Source organism: Mixophyes fleayi, chromosome 5 (assembly GCF_038048845.1).
Source record: "Mixophyes fleayi isolate aMixFle1 chromosome 5, aMixFle1.hap1, whole genome shotgun sequence".
Taxonomy (NCBI): domain Eukaryota; kingdom Metazoa; phylum Chordata; class Amphibia; order Anura; family Limnodynastidae; genus Mixophyes; species Mixophyes fleayi.
Window position 1 is genome coordinate 95,382,584 of NC_134406.1, and position 20,532 is coordinate 95,403,115.

General features: G+C 36.9%; 2 protein-coding genes across 3 annotated transcripts in view; both read right to left on the reverse strand.

Moving 5' to 3' along the window:
* Positions 1–20,532, reverse strand: part of LOC142158542 (amphiphysin-like) — a 176,254-nt gene that overhangs the window by 21,360 nt on the left and 134,362 nt on the right. For both annotated transcript variants that reach the window (XM_075212577.1, XM_075212576.1), the window contains exons 12-18: positions 19,257–19,370; positions 9,174–9,197; positions 8,362–8,385; positions 4,367–4,399; positions 3,645–3,704; positions 2,121–2,180; positions 726–785 (exon numbers count right to left, since the gene is read on the reverse strand). In XM_075212577.1, the coding sequence (XP_075068678.1) occupies positions 726–785; positions 2,121–2,180; positions 3,645–3,704; positions 4,367–4,399; positions 8,362–8,385; positions 9,174–9,197; positions 19,257–19,370 (375 nt within the window). The remainder of the gene's footprint in view (positions 1–725; positions 786–2,120; positions 2,181–3,644; positions 3,705–4,366; positions 4,400–8,361; positions 8,386–9,173; positions 9,198–19,256; positions 19,371–20,532) is intronic.
* Positions 6,683–8,193, reverse strand: LOC142158543 (uncharacterized). The gene has a single exon (XM_075212578.1). It carries the CDS (start codon positions 8,153–8,155, stop codon positions 6,764–6,766), a length of 1,392 nt encoding a protein of 463 aa, XP_075068679.1. The 5' UTR covers positions 8,156–8,193; the 3' UTR covers positions 6,683–6,763.

The following is a 20,532-nucleotide window of genomic DNA, read 5'->3' on the forward strand; positions in this document are numbered from 1 at the left end:
CTCCACAGACTCTGGGACGATTCACCATCAACTGCTTTGAAACTTCCATATTGCCCAAAAAAAAAACGTATGGAAATATTTTGTGATTTCTTTTTTCTTTAACTTTTTTAATACCATAGCATGGCACAGATTCACTAGTGGTTCAAACTAGTGGTTAGTACGCTTAATTTAAGGTTTGTTTTTTTAAAAAACTTAACATAGGAAAAACCAAAGTAACCTAACAAAGTAACTTATTGCTGCATATACAAACATTAACAAGAGCATCTATTTTTATATTTAAAATCATATGGGTTGGCCACAATATATCAGTTTTAGGGATTACTAATACCAGTAGTAAAACATTTAAGTTTTGACTGAATTATAGTGATATAGTCTGTGGAGAGTAATATCTAAGCTCACCATTTTATCTTACTTGCTATCTGCAAAACTGTAAAATAGCTCCTCTGATGTTGCATTTAATAAAGTTAACCCAAGATACACTGTAATACAATGGTAGAACTGCATGTACAACTGTAGAGGGCTTCATAGCTATGTGAGTAAATATAGATTGTAAGTATGTTATGATCAAGGCCCCCTTTTTCTTTTTGCACATCAAAGGTCAAATTTGGAATGCTATGAGCTGGGTAAACAATTGTTATTACATGTACTCTGCAAGACTACTAAGAACTTATATATTTTGATATTTCAATTTCCTTAAATATTTTAGAAAAAACTAGTCAGCTTACCATGACTTCACTACCAGTTTGTTCTGACTGCATTGTGAAAACAGATGGAGAAGCATCGGGCTACAAAGATATAAATACACATGAAGTTAGTCAATTACGCAAAAAAACTGCCATTTGGCTAGTGATACATTGAAAGGTATAATTGTGATGATCCAAGAGACAGTAATTGAAATTAAAGCAAAGTTGTAATCCATTCAAGTGCTATTTTATTTCTCATATTTGTGACTTTGTGCAAAATATGCATTTCCGTACCGCGCATGGCACGCACACCTAATAAACGCACATATATTTTGGTATACAGATTTGTTTGCATCTTATAATTACGACTGGAAGGCTGCTTCTGACTGACTGATTGTGTCCTGAACCCTCCCACTAATAGTACTTAAATCATTAGTGTGGTTCTTTATATTATATGAAGTTGTAGCTATCTATTCACATTCCTTCATTAATATTTCTATTTCGAATGCAGCAGGAAAGATTGCCATTTGATTTTTTTAAGGGGGAAATAACAGATGTATGATTTATATTTAATTATATTTTCTATGCAAAATGCAACATCCACGTTAAAAAATAACAATGTGCAGACATTATTCTCTTATGTGTATGACACTTCACTACTTATTTAGTCTCATTTATAATTGGGTGCAAGCCACGTTTTTGTGTAAAATATGCACTTTCGTATTGAGCACATGCACAAAAAAAGCTTGTTCGTATGTCCGTATAAAGATTTTTGTTTATCCCTGGCTTGCATCTCCTTATGCCTGGAAAGGTAGAACGTTGGAGAGAAGGCGTGTGCAAGCGTAGGCCAAGTACAGTAAATGTGTATTCACATAATTGATGTATAGTAAGAGGTGGAGACAGCCATAGGTCAGGATAAATAAATAATGAACTCAAGATACAATAGGACACAATGTGGTACAATGGTAGACCTGCTTGTACAGTTTTAGTGGACTTCAAAATTACGTAATTTAATATCAATTGTAAATATTTTATTTAAGTCTCTTGGACAAAACCATGTTACAATGCACGGGGTGCTGTTTTTTCATGTAGCACACAAATACTTGATAGTTTATTTGTACACTGACATTTAAAGTTGATATTTGTGTGCTACATGAAAAAACAGTCAGTATTTAACTTATGTGCAAAACAGAATACTTATTTGCACCCCTTGCATTGTAACATGGTTTTGTCCAGGAGACTTAAATAAGAAGTTTCTTAAGTTAAGATCCTTAATGAATCAGGCTCCAAGCCCCCCCTTTTCTGTTAAGATGCTGAAGATTAAATTTGGAAACATATAAGCTGGGTAAGCAATTGTTATTACATGTACCCTGCAAGACTACCGGGAATTTATATATTTTGATGTTTCAATTTCTGTTTGAAAACTAGTCAACTTACCATCACTTCACTACCACTTTGTTCTGACTGCACCGTGAAGACAGATGTGGAAGCATCGGGCTAGAAAGATATAAATTTACATGGAGTTAGTCAATTATACAAAAAAGTCTATGGGGTATATTTACTAAATTGCAGGTTTGAAAAAGTGGAGATGTTGCCTATAGCAACCAATCAGATTCTAGCTGTCATTTTGTAGAATGCACTAAATAAATGAAAGCTAGAATCTGATTGGTTGCTATAGGCAACATCTCTACTTTTTCAAACCCGCAGTTTAGTAAATATACCCCTATAACTTTAATCATCATCATCAACTATTTATATAGCACCATTAGTTCCACACCGCTGTACACAGAAATCACACACATCAGTCCCTGCCCCATTGGAGCTTACCGTCTAAATTCCTTAACATACACAGAGAGAGAAAGAGAGAGAGGAGAGAGAGAGAGAGAGAGTGGAGAGAGAGAGAGAGGGGGGACTAGGGTCAATTTTGATAGCAGCCAATTAACCTACCAGTAAGTTTTTTGAGTGTGGAAGGAAACCTCAGCACCTGGAATAAATCCATGCAAACACAGGGGGAACATACAAACTCCACACAGATAAGGACCTGCTTGGCAATTGAAATCGTGACCCTGGTGCTGTGAGGCAGAAGTGCTAACCACTAAACCACCGTGCTGCCCCATATCAAAATTGATAGACTGAAAGATACAAATAGGTTCAGTGATGATACCGGTGACAGTGATTTGAAATTACAGCAAAGTTGTAATCCATTCAAGTACTAATTTCTGTATCTTATTTGCGTTTTTGGGCAAAATATGCATTTTTATACTGCGCACAGCACGCACACCTAATAAACACACATATATTTTGGTATACAGATTTTATTGCATCTTCTAAATACAACTCCTTGTGACTGGAAGGCAGAACAGGGGAGGGAAGGAGCAGGCAAGCGTAGAGACAGAGTATAGTAAGGGCATGTTCATATAATTGTGGCTGAGATAGACCTGGATGAATACACATATGTTGTTGAGTAAATTTTATGCATTTTCGCACTGTGCATGTGCATCGAAAAACGAGCGTTAGTATGTCCATATCAAAATTTTTATTCATTTCTGTCTTGTGACTCCTTACGCTGAATAGTGGAGGGAAGAAGTGTGCAAGTGTAGGCAAAGTACAGTAAAGGTGTGTTCACATGATTGCTCAATATATAGCGGTGAACACAGCTGCAGATATGACTGTCAGGATAAATAAATAAAGTGAACTCAAGATACACTGTGACACAATGTGGATAATGGTAGAACTGCTTGTACAGCTTGAGTGAACTTCAATGATATGTGAGTTAATATCAATTGTAAATATTTCCTAAACAAGTCCCCCTTTTTCTGTTCAGATGCTGAAGATTGAATTTGGAATTCTACAAGCTGGACGAGCAGTTGTTTTTACATGTACCCTGCAAAATTACCAGGAACTTTTATATTTTAAAGTTTCAATTTCCTTAAATATTTTAGAAAAAAATAGGCAACTTACCATCACTTCACTACCACTTTGTTCAGACTGCATTGTGAAGAGAGATGTGGAAGCATCGGGCTAGAAAGACATAAATACACAAGAGTTGTTCAATTATAGGTAAAAAGTTGTTACTTTGTTATATGAATATTTTTTCATTGAAAGGTACAATAGGTTCAGTGATGAAGATTACAGCAAAGTTGTAATCCATTCAAGTGCTATTTTGATGCTACCATTTTCTCTTATTTATAGGCTCCATTTTTTATTTGGGTTTCACAAATGATGAAAAAGCTCTTCATAGGGAAAAAAGTAGCCATATAGGTAATTGTTCACTATTGTGAACCATTGTAGATTGCATGATCCCTAATCACTTTTATAAAAGCAATTACATTCTCATTTTGGGGGTCATGTAGAGTTGGGCATATGTCTGGGTTCTTATTGCGCAAAATATAAATGTTCACAATTACACGGCATGACTCAAACGGCTGTTTTAGTCATTTCTCTGTCGCTTAGCATCCAGCCAGGTCACTACAGTATTAGTTCACGGGGGTCAGTGAGCATCTCTAATTTAAACATTGAAGTATATAACTAATACTGGAGCAGTTGTTTTCATTTTTACTTCTACTGCTATATATATATAAATCTTATCAGCTAACTGTATCCTAGTTTCATATGCTTAAGATTTAATCTTATTGGCTGATAAATTCTTAACACTTTCACGTTAACTTCAAACATCATATTACCTGTGTGAATCCATTAAAAGCACCACTGGATGCCTAAAAGAAATGAGGTATTAGAACATTAACATTTGAAGTTGGCATTGATGAATCACCAGGATAAGGTGAAAGCAAAGAGGACAAAATGTCAGTCATGTGTGTGACAGTAAAAGGAAACTATATCTAAAAGACTCTAACAGGGAACAGAATAGGAAATATGAACTTTAGTCTGCATGAAAGATTGATGAAGAGCTGGAGGTAACTTCTTTCTGCATAACCTCAAATATTTCTATTTAATAAAACATTATCTTCAGAAGCAATTTTTGAATTGAGTATGACTTGTACATTAGGATAGATATTCTTGGACTCCTATTCACATGCCAGTATCTACCTTGTGCATAGGCCATGTGGAAAGTAGTGCAATAGTTCATGGCCCTACCAATTCTATTGTGGTTGGTGATGAGATGCTGGTGTATGAATTCAGTTGTAGACATCAAGTCTAGTTGAAACCTTAGAAATGCATAGTGAAAGCAGATTGTTCATTGGCCTTTACTATATATAGTCACATCTCCATCGCTTCAATGGAGACTTATATTTCAGTTATTTGGGTTACAAATAAAATTATCTTGGCATACAAGGAAAATGCAATTATATCAAGATTAAAATTTAGGGTGTTTCTCTGAAGACGAGACACAAGATAAATGTCATTCCTGTTTTGTCTGTTTCATATCTCCTGCAATCCCCAATTCAAAGCAGAAATAAAATGCAACTGGCCAATCATATGAGGATAAAAAATGTAACCAATGCTTACAAATAGGTGTGACTTTCGATGATCACCTTTGGCAATGAGGAGCTCTCTCTGTAGCAGGCTAGTTCAGGCAGGCAGATCTGACTAACTCAGCTCATCCCTGCTACAGAGAGAGGTGAGCAGCTCTAAAGGAGAGCAACATAGTTCCTCACTTTATGCAAGTGCCCACCAAACTACTATTATTTGAAAGAGAGGGAATTTAGTAAACTTCTTCAATAAAGTTGTCTAACTATGTAGGAAGACTACTGCCATTTCCTTCTGAAAATTTGTTCATTTGTAATTGCTTTATAACAATAAGCACTTTAAAAAAGCTTATCTGTATTAAGTACATATGGATGAATTTTTAGCTAAACATCATTTACTGTACCATATCTTGAGTCACCTTAATCAATTTAGGTCCTTGGAATAGAGTTCATATAAACAAATGGTTTCAAAAATATCTATCTGATGTAGCTTCAGATCCCAGTCTGAGCAATTGTTGTTCCAAATGCATAAGGGAGTTGAAAATGAACAGTAGCTAAATTATTGATGAGCCCAGGCCCGGCGCTCCCATTAGGCAAGGTTAGGCACTTGCCTAGGGCGCCGGGCTCTGGAGGGCGCCTGGAGGGCACAGAACTGGAAATTAATTTTAAAACTGTGCGGCGACCGCTGACCATAACTGTCACGGCCGCCGCACAGCATGCAGATGCATGGGGAGGGGGGAGAGGCTACTGCTCACCACCGCCGCCTCTCTGCTCCGTCTCCTCCCCTCCACTCACTAGTGTCAGTGAGTGGAGGGGAGGAGACGGAGCAGAGAGGCGGCGGTGGTGAGACAAGGTAAGAAAAGACGGAGGGAGGAGGGTGCCGATTTTTGCGCGGGGGGGGAGAGGGCGCCGATTTTGCCTAGGTCGACATGGACCCTAGCACCGGCCCTGGATGAGCCCATTCCTAACTGCAAATATGCAGATGCAGAGCAGCATGTTTAGTTTTGAATATATGTATCTTTTTGCTTGCCTAGCTGATAACTAGGATCCCACTCACATTACACTTTGCGAACTGGCCCTATGAATACTGGAAGCACCTATATTTGGAGGATGGTGGGTACACTAAAAATGTGTAGGGTGGAAAGAGTATCCACATTGTTACTACACCTGACTTTAAGTTCAGCTTTTTAATTTTCTCCTGAAATACTAAATGGGCTCATTTATATTAAAAGAGGGGCATAGCATACAAAATGCACTACAGGGGTGCATTTTGGCACATTCAGAAGCGACTCATTAAACATTAAAAGTTGCTGTATACTTGTAAATTATACAGTTAAATGATTTTTCAGTCCCACAACACTATAACAATGCAAAAATGTAGTGTATATAGAGGTAGTTTGCTGATTTAATTATTTTCTTATATCTCATGTATGCACAGTATTTATGACTCACAAGAGATTATAATAAATCTAATCTTTATATGACTAGAAAGTAAATATATTTTACACACTAAAAATCCTTGCAGCATCCCTTTGTGTCAATATACTTGAGATTATATTCTAGAAGAAAACAAAGAAATTCTCTACATGGGGAAAACGTTGTGAGCAGGATGTACAGCACAAGGTCCATTATAATAAAGGGAGCTTATTCTATCTATACTAAACTACACACTGGGGGAAGCAGAGATACCTCTTCTTTATCACGCTCTATATCCTTGTAGAGAACTCCATATCTCCGGTTAGCAATTTCATCTTCTGATAAATCTGAGCTGTTGGCCTCATTGTCTCTTGGGCTAGTAGAGCGCTCAATGCTAGGATTTTCTGAGTTTCCCATGAAGGACATTGCTTGGGGGCTATCAACATCCTTATTTGCTTCATTGTAATTACTGTATGTCTGATTCATGGACATGCTTCTTTGTGTCTCATGTTCACTGATAACTAAAGTATGTTCATTGTTATCTAATTCGTCAATGGTTTGAGAAAACCAACATACATTTTGCTCTGCAGAGTTTTGCTCTGGGATCCAGAAGTCATGTGTTTGGCAATCTGTTAGGTAAGACTCACCCCATGAATCTGTTGTAGAGGTTAGTTCCCAATTCGGTGGCCATATCTGATCAGTGTCTATGTCAATATTTCTACTAAATTCAACATCTACAACATTTACATCCCCTTCAGCTAAAATGTTTCCCTCCTGGTGATTCATATTAAAAGGACATGGCTCACTTCTATCAGTGATTAATCTGTCACTTGATTCTTTAACCAAAATGTTGCCATTTTTAATCACATGTTTATAATTATTACAAACATTGTTTATTAGGCGTGATGAACTCATGTTCTCTATTTCATTAACATGCTCTTCCATATCAGAGTCATTTACAGTTAAATATTCTATACTGTTTACATCAATATGTGTCAACTCATCCCTTTCACACTCATTCTCCAAAGTATATGTATGACTGTTACATCCCTGGCAACCTATATTAATATCATGCACTGTATTTGAGTCAGATGTACATTTAATTTGCCCCACATTATCTTGATTGACTTCATTTTCTACCTCCGTTATCTCCATGTCATTCATGTCTTCTTTGGTGGATAAATCAAGGTGATCTGTCTCATAGATTTTATCAGTATCAGAAATATATTCTTCAAACTCATCATCATTACATTCTTCCTCTGTGTGTGTGCATTTTGATAGTCCCTTTTCATATATATCATGACATGTTGTTGCACTGTTTTTCATGTCTTTGCCGTTATCTTCCTCTTGATATTGCATATCTTCAGGTACGTTATCGGTATTCATGGTTACTACCTCTTGACTTGGCACTTCATCCATAAACTGTCCATCTTCGTTGGGCTCCAGTGAAAATAATTCTTCTTGACAGGAAGAAGCTGTTTGCCCTTCCCATGGGTTGAAATTAGAATCTTCATCATCACTTGACACATCTCTGACTGCGCTAATCTCAAGCCCCAATCTACCCTCAGTTAGATCATTTTGTGATATGTTTATATCTTCTGCTGACATATAAATTGGGGTCTCAGCCATACCCAGGTTATATAATGACTGACTTTTTGAGGAATCATGCTTTATGTAGACAAACAAGTAAAGGAGAAAAAAAGAAAAGAAAAATTATGGAAATGATGAAAACATAAAAATGATTATTTTGTTTGTTATTATAAATCAAAAGAGACAGGTGTGTATGGAGAACACCCATATTATATGTGATAAAACAAGTTGGAAAATATACTTACTGGTTGTACTAGTTCATTGTTAGTCTATTAAGAGAGAAAGAAACATCATTACTATCCCTGTAATAACTCATATTTGTAATATGTTACCAACATACAGTATATTTTACCAGTATAATGACTACACAATTATGGACTTTAAATATGCATTTATGGCAAATAGCAAAGCATGTCTATGGTTTGATTTTTTTTTTATAGCTGGTCATTTATTTGTGTGTGCAGCATTATGACTTTTTATTGCATTTGTTTTGTTATTTACACATATACAAAGGTGTATACATATTAATTAATCTAATTCCTAAATGACCTTATTATTAAAAAAAATTCCATCACAAATGGAACAAACTAATTATGATTCTGCTGCAATTTTGAGAATGAGCAAACAAAACAATGCTTCCATAGTACACACTGCCTAACAATATTTTGGGCTTGATTGCATCATTTTACATTTTTCATTCCACACATGTAGACATACATATAGGATCTCAAATATGTTTGCATTGTGAGCAAAAACTAAACAGGTTTTGACAACTTTCTGTAAAATATACAGTAGCATATACAGTAAAATATAAATATACAGTAGAATCCTGAGACTCATGTGTATTAAAAAGCAGAGGTTCCCTGGACGTCAGAGCAGCTAATCAGTCGTGACTCACAAATCTAGAAAACTCAGTTCGTTTTGTCTGCTTCAGCAGAGCTCCTACATGCAAACTTATAGTGTATCTTATATTACCTCCCTTTAAAATATCCCGAATTATATATACCAAATTACATATACCAAAGTATATATACCAAAGTATAAGAAGCAGTCTCACCGTCCATAAGTCCCATGGCAATGTCTGAAAATTCAAGGGAGAAATATATTTAAAATGATAATGATAAAATACAAAAATACACCGAAAATACAATAAGACCGCATAAGCAAAAAAAATGTTAAACATATATATATATATATATAGATATATATATCTATATCTATATATATATATATATATATATATATATATATATATATATATATATACACAACTTATTTGTTCAGCTTTTGTCACAAGTCAATGAAACCACACTGGAAAGTAAATCGTTACAAAATTCAGTCAGAGGTAAACCTGACAGGCTGCCTGTGAGGATACCACCCTTAGCTGGGACGGAAGTTACCCTCTGTGGGATTCAACTCACTCGGGTAGACCAGGATATATCCAAAATAAGACTTTATTACGACAGCACAACACCACAAGACGTTCACAAGTTACAGGGTAAATGGTAGCATGTATCCTCCAGCAATATTACCACTACCGTTTAGCAAAACAGTTATGGTGTCTCCTAGCCTGGGTTACTAGCTCACACCAACCCTGTCCTGGTAGGGTTCCCTCCAGCGGCACTACAATGCCTGGCCCAGAGTCCTTTTCACTGATGTCTTCTACACCAGGATCCTCCAAAACTAGAATAGCTCTCCTGGCATTCTCCTCGCCCTATCTTATTTTCTGTATCCACAGGAAGTAGGGTGAAATGTCTCAAACCTCCCCTTTACAGAAGGGGTCTCCTAGTCAACAATTTAGCTGCTAGACATACTGTCCCTGTTTTCTTGATTAGACAATAGAATGGCTTGACTCAATTAGCTGTTTTGGCTGGATACACTACACATGGGGTTACAATAGTACATCAAGGAATGACACTGCACGCTTACATGGAACAATAAGACTTTTGACATATTATATCAGCAGTGTTACACAATATAAGTCTGTGATACCTTTTGATACAATTACATTTATATTGATACATTTCCCCATGCTATTTCAACCAATATATTACCATGGAGGCACATTGCATGTCATTAGAAGTTCTAACCTCATTACCTCTCAGATTACCTGTTGACCTAGCTAATTAACATGGGCTGCCAACTAGTTAACTCAGACATTGATCTAATTACAAACCACATCTCAGCTGCACCCCATACAATAGACATTTTAGACAAATGGTAATTACATTAGCTAGCACAAGCAAAATGACTGCTGTTGTTCTGATATTTTCAAACAGTATGGCAATATTCTTTATATTTATACTACATACAATATTGCAGGTAATAGTATGGGCAAAATGTATCTAATAACATGAAATAATAATACACTGATGCTCTGGTGTATATACTTAGACTGGGCCAAGGATTAAAAAGTACCTTAAACCGTGAGAAACGGGTGATGAATACAAAGTTCTCAATCCAGTAGCAGCCCGTTTCCTCACACTGCCCAACTACTCTTTGGCTTCTACAGCCTGCTATTATTCACAGCTACTATTTACTGTATTGGTAATTCACTTTCAGATTGTCTCTCTATTCTGTACTGAGAAAGCAAACAGGACAACTTTTCGGCTTACTCTCAACATACTTTCTTAGCTTTACACAAACAATACATTATTTTTAGGTATTTCTCCATTTCGAGTGCTATATCATTTTCTTCATACACACATTATTTCGTGCAGGGTAGTTATTATCGGATATAGTTTTGATATATAGCTATGTGTTCTGTATCTATGAAAGGACAATAATTATCTACGTTGGAGGAATGAGGCCTATTCAGAGGTAAAAACAGGGGAAATAGTAATATCTTTGCAGGAAATCTGTTTAGTTGGGATCAACCACATATTCCGGAATAGCATGATGAAGAGCAGCTCATATATTGAATTAAGAATTCTGCCCCACAGAGAAATGAAGGAAATGAGTGTAAGCCCTGCGGATATGCTGTATTTAGGAGTGTTTGGTAGCAAAAGATGGACAGAGTCATAGGGCATTTATTAATGATAAAATTGGATAGATGTGACATTCTACAGAAAAGTTAAAATCACATAGTAGAATTGGGTAGTAAATCAGACAACATGCAAATGGTGATTGAAAAAGTGTCACAGGCCACAACCCCTGGGACAGGTCTTTAAAATGCTGAGACGAGACACAGAAGATTGTCAGACTTTTTGGGGAAATCAAGTCACAGTGATAAGCTGTCTATCTTCCTAGCCAATTCCCCATGGCACAGATTATGCAACTCAAGGGGATGAATAAATATTGTGTGAGGATGATGTACACACTGATTAGGGTGAGGATGATGACAACAACATCTTGCCACTGTAGAGTTCATTGACAGCACTGTTGGGTTTACGGCATCTAAGGTATTGGTAACTTGTTTTGTAGGGGACCAAACAAACCAAGCACTTCAGTCACAAAAGTGGCACTACTTGTCGCTCAAGTTCTTGGTTTGTTAAACTGTACATGTCTTTTTTGATATCTAACATATCCAAGGACAACTCCATCGTGCAACACTTTTCTTTTCTGCCACTGCTGTGTGACAATGTTTCCTACATGTGCTATGAACTGCAATGTGTTTGTGGCGTTTAATAACCAGCCAGCTGGCTGCAGTCTTACAGTTTACTGACAGCACTGTTAGCTTAGCTGCCTTAAGCCCATTGATAGTTTGTTTTGTGGGGGTCCAACCAAACCAAGCACTTCAGCCACAAAAGTGGTATTCCTTGTCGCTGAAGTGCTTGGTTTGTTAAACTGTACCTGCTACCCCTCCTGGTTATGTTTCTGAGTTTGATAAAACTTTTTAACATATGGGTGGATGGAATGGCTCAAGGACAATTCCATTTTACACCACTTTTCTTTTCTGCCACTGCTGTGTGGAAATATTTCCTAGATGTGCTGTGAACTGCTGTGTGTTTGTGCCATTGCTCTGTCACTTATTGGGCAGTCTTTGGCTGAAAGTGGATGAAAATAATATTGTGACCTGTGAGGTGTTCAAATTTGACTGGAAATGACTGGAAATTAGTGTTATTGGGGTTAATAATAATGTAGGAACAAAAAAAGAGCCAAATTATGTGATTTTATCAGATTTTAGCAATTTTCTAAAAAAAAATACAGAACCAAAACCAAAACATGCGACGGCGGTTTTGCCAAAAACAAAACACAAAGTTAATACAGATCCAAAACCAAAAACAAAACCAAAACACAGTGGTCAGTGAACATCTCTAATCATTACATGGTAATAAAAGAAAAATAAAGAGAATCATAAAGATTTATGTATCATTAATAAAACTGAACATTGTTAAACAACATAAACTTATTTTTTATTTGGGGGGGTAGAAAAACAAGGGGTGGGAGAGTCAGGGATGGAGGAGGGAATGGTTAAATGCTCACTATTGTCTGCTGCAATTTTGGACAGTTGTGATAAAGTTGAGGGAAGGAATTCAGATCTGAGAAATAAATACTGGGCTAAATTGTTAAGTATAAATCAGTTAGAAGTTGACAGGAAAATGTATAATTTATTTCTAAATTAGCTAGTAAATCTCAAACTGTGGTTAGAGGGGGTTCAGAATCGTAATAGCTCGTCCAGGATGTCTAAGTGGCTTGAAAGTTCACGGCGTGTTTTTCAGAGTTGCAGTAATACTCTCCATGCAGTAAGTAGACTGTGTGATTGATTGCATGAGAGTATGCACTTGTCGCCAATAGGGTCTTATTTTCAGACAGGACCACCACAAGTGAAGCAGGGTACCTCAACAACTACATACTCGCCAGCATTGATCAGAAGTATTTGGGAATATGACATGTAGATGAGAGGGGACCAAATACCACCTATAATAGATTTTATAGGAGATTTCTTTTATTTTGAATGCTATAGATGATGTTGCTAATTTAAATATGATTTTGGACCATTCCTTCAGATCCAAAGTTTCCCCCATGTCCCTTTGCCATGCTAGTTCATGGGGGGTCTTTAATGGGTAAGTTATGGTTATTGATCAACTGGTATAGCATAGATATTAGACACCCCATCGTTGAGGTGGGGGTTGTGGCACAGAGATCCCAGAGTGGAGCACCGATCCGAAGGAGGAGGAATTTTGAGGGATTGAAAGTAATGCCTGGTCTAAAGGTATTAGTAGAAGACTTTATTAGGCAGACCTAGTGTAGTGTTAAGTGCCGAAAATGTAGGGAAAAGGTGCATAGGGGCAATATACCAGCAAAGAACATATAGTGTCGTGTCCGGGTGTCATATTTTAATGAATCATCACTATGAAAAATAATGTGAGACATTTAATTCCCCAACCCGCTAAAATGTTAAAATAATAATGTATTTTGCTTATCTTTAATCAGTAGTATCATACTTCAGTAAAACTATAATCACAAGTTTAATTCAAGTGGTATAATGTAGCTTAAATTTTAAATATTCATATTTTACATTTTTAACATTGGCTATATGCTTTTATCATTTTTGCATCATATTTATTTGAGACTTGCAATTGAATAGCATGCTGCCAAAAAAGCTAAAAATTAAACAGTGCTAAAGGTTATCCAAGCTTGTAATTAAAAATAATTCTTAATTATTTTCCGACCTGCACTTTTCACATGAAAATTACAGTTATTAGCTGGAGAGCTGAAGAAACTAATCAAATGATTTTTGATAGCCCCTAATTTACACATTTTAATCATGTAGTTTTACAATAAAAAAAAAAGATGATAGACAGGCAGACAGACAGACAGACAGATAATAACAAGGGCATCCACAGTGCTGAACTTAAGACACAAAATAAAGACAGGATCTGTAATAAAACTCCTGGAGTTTCTAAATGTCAAGGTACATTCTGTGCTTGAATTTTGATCCTGTGAACTTTAAATGGAACACAGCTTAGTGTTTTTTGTATGAAGCTGTCATATTAAAATATTCAGCATTCACCGATATTGGCAGATGATATGGGACTTGAAGATTTTTCATTAATAACAGAGATGTTTGTATTTACTATACTGTATATACACCTGGTTCCCAGCACTAAGCTTTCATTTACCACCTGCACCCACCTAGAATCAGGGTTGCTTTATGGCCCCCTGCCTAATAGCTATTTTACTAGACCCATTGCTTTAATTCACGTGGAAGGGGTTAATTAAGTAGTACCCTAGCCCCACACCGAACCTTCCTTATACATTGTTGATTATTTAGCATTTGGGCAATATCTATGATAAAATTAAACGGATATCTAAATTTAATTGAGCCATAAACAATTTATTTTCTATGATCAACTGTATTCTTGCTTAGAAAGATGACACCTAGAGAAGTAGCAGACGTCAATTTGCAAGTTATTTCTAAATCTTCCACGTGCTGCTGCTTTTAGTAAACACACTTTGATGAACTAATTCAATAAAGTGAACAGATAAAGTATCTCACTTCATAATCCCAGTCTCTCTGTAGCGCTCTGCTGACATGCATGTCATCCAACTGTCTCAATTTAGGCAGGACAGTACCGATTCTAGGGTAATACAGGGCTTTTCTTTTATGGGAATGGGGTTAGGAGCGGCCAAATAATTCTGAAGTGCTTAGCATGCCTCGGGACAGTGACAATTTTGGTAGCTGTGCACTTGGTTTCAGAAGTTACATAACACCTCTGCATCTCTCATGCTCTATGGGTGTGCAGTCTGTTCTTTCAGTCTCTATTAAACGACCGTACGGTTTCTAAATTGGAACTTACCACTCTTTCAAGCAGAAGAGCAGTTCTCCAAGCTCTCAGCAATAAGGGTAATATCTGCTTACATTTATCTGCTCACATTCATGCAGTCTGTAATTCTTTCCCAGCTGTAAACCAACTGTCTCCTCTGCACAGGCAACCTCAGATGTGTAGACTCTCTTTTGGCTCCTGGCTGTGCTATGTAGTTTCGCAGTCCCTTCACTATGCAATTATACAGACTGTTCCCCCTCAGGTAACCTGTCGTCTCATAGTTCCCTGCTCTCCAAAGGTTCTTTGTGCCTGGTGGTCTCTACCCTCAGCTATATCTTTAAGTGTGGATTGATAAGGGCCCAACTCTTTGCTGATTACATATGTGTCCTCCTCTGGGAACCCTGAACAAGTGGCTTTCTCAGGTCCTGGTGCTGAAACAAAATCCTCAAGCAGGGGAACCACCAGTACATATAAGATCTGAGGTCCCCACATCACAGAATGGCACTTTTGCACCTCGCTGCTCTCACACATTCAATGATGACATGTGACTTGCTGTGTAAAGTGTAATTCTTATCACAACCTCATTTATTTACAACGATTTAACAGCAAACCTTGCAGTTAGCTGTTGTATTGCCAGTAAAATGTATCAATGATTTGGTGTTTAACATTAATATTATGCACTGAGAAATATTACTGCATGATCTAAGTGATGGCAGCAGATTTGCCAAGCTTTAAAAGAAAATATGACATGAGTTACATCTGTGTATGTTGTAAAAGTATGCTTGTCATGGTTTTAATAAATTGTTTTGCCAAAAAGAGGACAAACTGGACCCCACAGCCGGGACACAACCAAACTATGGATCACTATATAGACTGTTTTAGAAAAAAAGTTAAAGATTTTGGACAAACACCACAAAGTGACACACAATCTCAATGTGGAGGAGGGGAATGCTATAAAATCATTAAAATCTAACAATAATATTATCATTAAACCAGCAGATAAAGGAGGAGCTGTAGTAATTATGAACACATCAGATTACATTCAGGAAGCACACAGACAGCTCTCGGATAAAAATACTACACTCTGATTATGGAAGACCCCACCAAACAATACACAGAAGAACTTATAAAGATCATAAATGGTTTCAACACTGTATCATCCTCTCTACTGGACCTTATACCGGACAATCCCAAAATAGGTACCTTCTACATGTTACCTAAAATACATAAAGAAAGTAATCCAGGGAAACCAATAATTTCTGGTATTGGGACCTTAATGGAAAAAATTTCTGGCTGGATAGAAAATGTTCTAAAATCTTTGATGAGACGAACACCCAGCTATATCCAGGATACCAAGGACATTCTCTGCAAATGTTCAGCCCTGGGTCCACTACCAGAAGGCTTAATACTGGCGACTATGGATGTGGAGTCTCTCTACTCTAACATAACCCACAAGGATGGCATAGCCACATGCCAACAATATCTTCAAAGAAACAGTCTAGTCACAGAGCCAACCCTGCATCTGATCAGGTTCGTACTCATTCATAATTACTTTTCTTTTGGGAAAGACATATACCTGCAGTGTATGGGAAGTGCCATGGGTAGTAAGATGTCACCTCAGTATGCTAAACTTTTCATGGCTAAACTAGAGGAGGAATTATTATCAATTTGCACAATGAAACCTCTAGCATACTTACGTTATATTGATGATTTGCTACTAATCTGGACTGGCTCTTAAGATGAGCTGCTGACATTCAATAAAAACTTCAAAACAAATTTTGCTACACATTCCATTAAGGAGGAAAAAGAAATGTTCTACTCTATGGCTAATTAGGTAAAAGAAACAAAATCAAGTAGAAAAAAGTATAAATGGACTATTTTGTGTTTAAGTAGCCCATTGGGTTTGCAGTTAGTTAGTATGCAGCCTGTTATGTTTCTTGAAGACTCAGGGGTCTATTTATGACCCCAGCATGGTGGCCATAAATACATTTCACTGCAAACTGCAGTAGTACATAATGAAGTACTATGCTGGGCTTCTTTGGGAGCCCAGCCACAGACACCCCTCCTCATTTTCACTCTTCACTGTCAGTCTAATGCTGCTGGCATGGAATGGAATGAATGGAGAAAGTACTATGTACATGCTCATAGTGCTTTCCCCCATAAGGGATAAAGCAAAGCCATTGAAAAAGAGCAGTAATACCATCCTGAAATGGCGTTATTTTTCTGTGAAAAGCTTCACTTTTCGCAGCTTAATAAATTTACTAATGCCACTGTCCCCATTGCAGTCAATGGGGGCAGCAGTAAGCTCCAGTAATTAGGTTAATGCAGGGAAAATCTATGATTCCTCAGACTTTAAGCCTTTGTTAAATAGCTAAAACTGGTGAAAGAGCCTTTTGTCAGTGTTTACTCTGGCATTTTAAATAGACCCTTAGGTGTAAAACCTCTATAGGTTTCCCTGTTTGAGTTATTAACACTATTGGAATATGCTGTGCAGCAGTCTATACAAGCAGGATAATTACTAATGGACTACTCAAGCCAGATAATTGTTAATGAATGGATATTAGATATAACTTGGATCATTCATTATTTTTATACATACTGTAGCTATAAAATATATATTATATCTTTTCATTGGATTTATCATTTATAATGGATTGGAAAACTTGCCCTGTGTATCACTGCAATAATTGTTTAGGCAGATACTGCAAATGAGGGTAAACTGCCTACAGATTAAAGTGTAAATACATAATGCATAGTGTACACATATTACCCTCTTTAGAATTTTAGCTGATAGCGAAATGCGTAAGCAATTTTATAGATTTAATACAGCTTTATGAGATGATTCAAGATCAAAGTACTGCTCTGCTAATTTGTATCTTGAGCTTATTAAGGAAGTTGTTGAATTTACAAAACACAGATAAATTTAAGTGAAGTGCTCTCTGGATTGTCAGACATTTCCCTGCTGACCAGTGTGAGACACATTTATCTCTTTGTTTCCTTTCTGGGATTGGGTCCTACAGCTGCTTAAGGAGATGTCTCTCTTACCACTGACAGGTCTCTCCAGGTCGCCACCTATCATTCTCGTGAGACCAACATTATAGAAGGTGGTTGTTTAAATTTATATTGCTGAGTATCCTAGTTTCCACCAATGTCCATAGAATAATACTAATACTAATCTCTTTGAACATATATTTGGCTGGAGTAAACTTTTAACTATTGGTATGATGCTTAGGGTTGCTGCCTATATTTGATATATCTATGAAACTACATTACTTCGTCAAATAAGTATCTAAGAGGACTTCTCTCTAAATATCAGTCTATATCGGGGTATTTAAATATTATATCACATTTTATTGTGTTTAATGTATTATGTTATATTATTGCATATCCGGATTTGTTTGGCTTGATTATGCTTTTAAATGCTTTCTTGAATAAACAGGTCTGTATTTTACAATTTTGCATGTGCAATGATTCATGGATATAGGCTTTAATTTTGTATTATTTATATTTCTGATATAATTATTGGAGAGCCCAATATTGCTGTTTATGTGTTGAATGTTTCACATATGTGGTGTCTCTAGGAGTAGCATAGCCTCGCATTCACAGTTGTATGAATCAGGTATCTTCCATAGCACCATTATAAAGGGTTTATAGTGTTTGTTTGTTTGTTTGTTTTTAGAAAGATGGAGCACAACTGCTGGCTGCATCAGATCCTGTCATCTTCTGGATAGTCAGTGGGTGGTGGAGTCTCCATCTGTGAGTGCTTGTTAATTAATGGTCTGATTACATGTGGGTGGTCTGATGGGCATTTAAGAGACATGTGGGGAAGTTTGATAGGCATGTAAAGAGCATGTGGGTGGTCTGATGGCATATGGGGAGGTCTGATGGGCATGTAATTGGCATGTGGAAAGGTCTGAAGGCATGTAGGGAGGTCTGAGAGCATTTTGGAGCATGTGGCAGAGTTATGGAGTACATGCATTACATGTGGGAGTTTGAGTGCATGTGGATTCATTCTGTGGCAAGAGGGGTCTGATGGCATGGGGTGCTATTTTGTGACATGTGGTAGGTCTGAGTGGCATGTAGTGGAATTTTGAAGTGAGTGAGGGGTATGTGGGGTTATTTTGGGAAGAATGATGTGGGCATGCCAAGGTAATTTTCCTGCTGTTTTTTTATTCTCAAAATTAAAGGTAATGTGTGGCCCTTTTGAAGATTGGGTGTGGGTATTATATCTGCATTATGTACGGTGTTCACTTATTACTCGGCTTTCCATTTTTCATGTACCCACACATTTGTCACACAGCCGCCATCATCAATCAGCAGCAGGTTGTGAAAGCTGGAATAACAGGAAGGAAAGAACAATACAGTCCACCAACACCCTTGTCATTTAGCACTCCTTATTTTGTTACCTAGAGCTATATAGCGATACATACCTGGGACATTGGTGAATGAGACTGTGTTATTCCTGTTGCCACCATTTCTGGTTTGAAAGGATCAAAGTCCAGATCTAGCAAAGATTCTTCTTTCTTTTCTTCTGTACTTTCAGTCTGTAAAGAAAAAAGTTAAATTATTCAGCTTAAGCCCAGCTATCAACTTAATCATCTATTGCAGATCTCGTCTGTGTGCACTGCCGCAATAATTCTGCCAAAGTATGATCACTTTGTGTGACAACTATGTAGTATATCTAATGACTGATTGTTATTTTCTGTTGAACTCATGTATGACAATGTATATTGTATGTAACCTTGTAATGTAATCTCAATGTGTGTTTTGGTAGATGACATGAGTTTGAACTTATGCAAGTGTCATTAATCTATTGAAAATAGCCAGACCAGGGAGAGATAGGATCTTGGAGGAGTTCGAAGCCCCAAAGTTGTAAACCATCTAGCCGCTCAAGCAGAGCGAGCAGAGGTGAGAATTCAAGGTCCAGTGAATATTCATGATCTCAGGACATCCTTAGCTTACTTCAAAAGTCCTGTGACATTTGGGAGATCAATCTGTCCTTATTGACAGCTAAACAGCTAAGATCTAAGGTTTTAAATCTTGTAAAGTAGACAATAACGTGTGCATTTTCATGAGGGGGTCTATCAAGACTGAAATGTCCCATAGTTCTCAATTGTGTTCCCTCACACACCAAGTCTTAACTAAGTAAGTAGGGACTCTGGTTTTATTTCCTATTTTATTTTCTGAAACTTACTTGTGCAACATATTGAATGTCTTGTTATTATTTTTGTAAATAAGCCTTGGAAACATTTTTTCAGATTAAATAATTTAATCTAGTGTATTCTCCATGATTCATTGTGAATTTATGAAGCTCAGGGAGGCTCATGCTACATGTGTATGTGATTTAAGTGTGAAACATTAATAAGTGGTTCTGGTGAATGTAAGGACACCATAATAAATCCTTTGTGGTGGCCGAAAATGTGCATTCATTGCTAAGTGACTAAGGTGACGCCAGTCACAGCCAGCTGTTCAGATTGATGTATCTGGGACAGGCTGGGTGGTTGTGACAATTTGCATTTCCAGTCCAGGACTATTCATAACCTATGTGATTCTTTTATCCAAACAGGAAAAGGACAAATATAGTAGGTAAAACATTCCACCTTACTTAGAACAAAGAAGAGGGTGCGGAGAAACTGATCAACAGATTACAAAAATATAAATTTGTTTTCATAGTGGATTACAACTGATTGATTTCCTTTTCTCTAT

What these genes read in the sequence shown, in the direction of transcription:
- LOC142158543 (XM_075212578.1), bottom strand. Translation starts at nt 8,155, where the DNA reads ATGGCTGAGACCCCAATTTATATGTCAGCAGAAGATATAAACATATCA.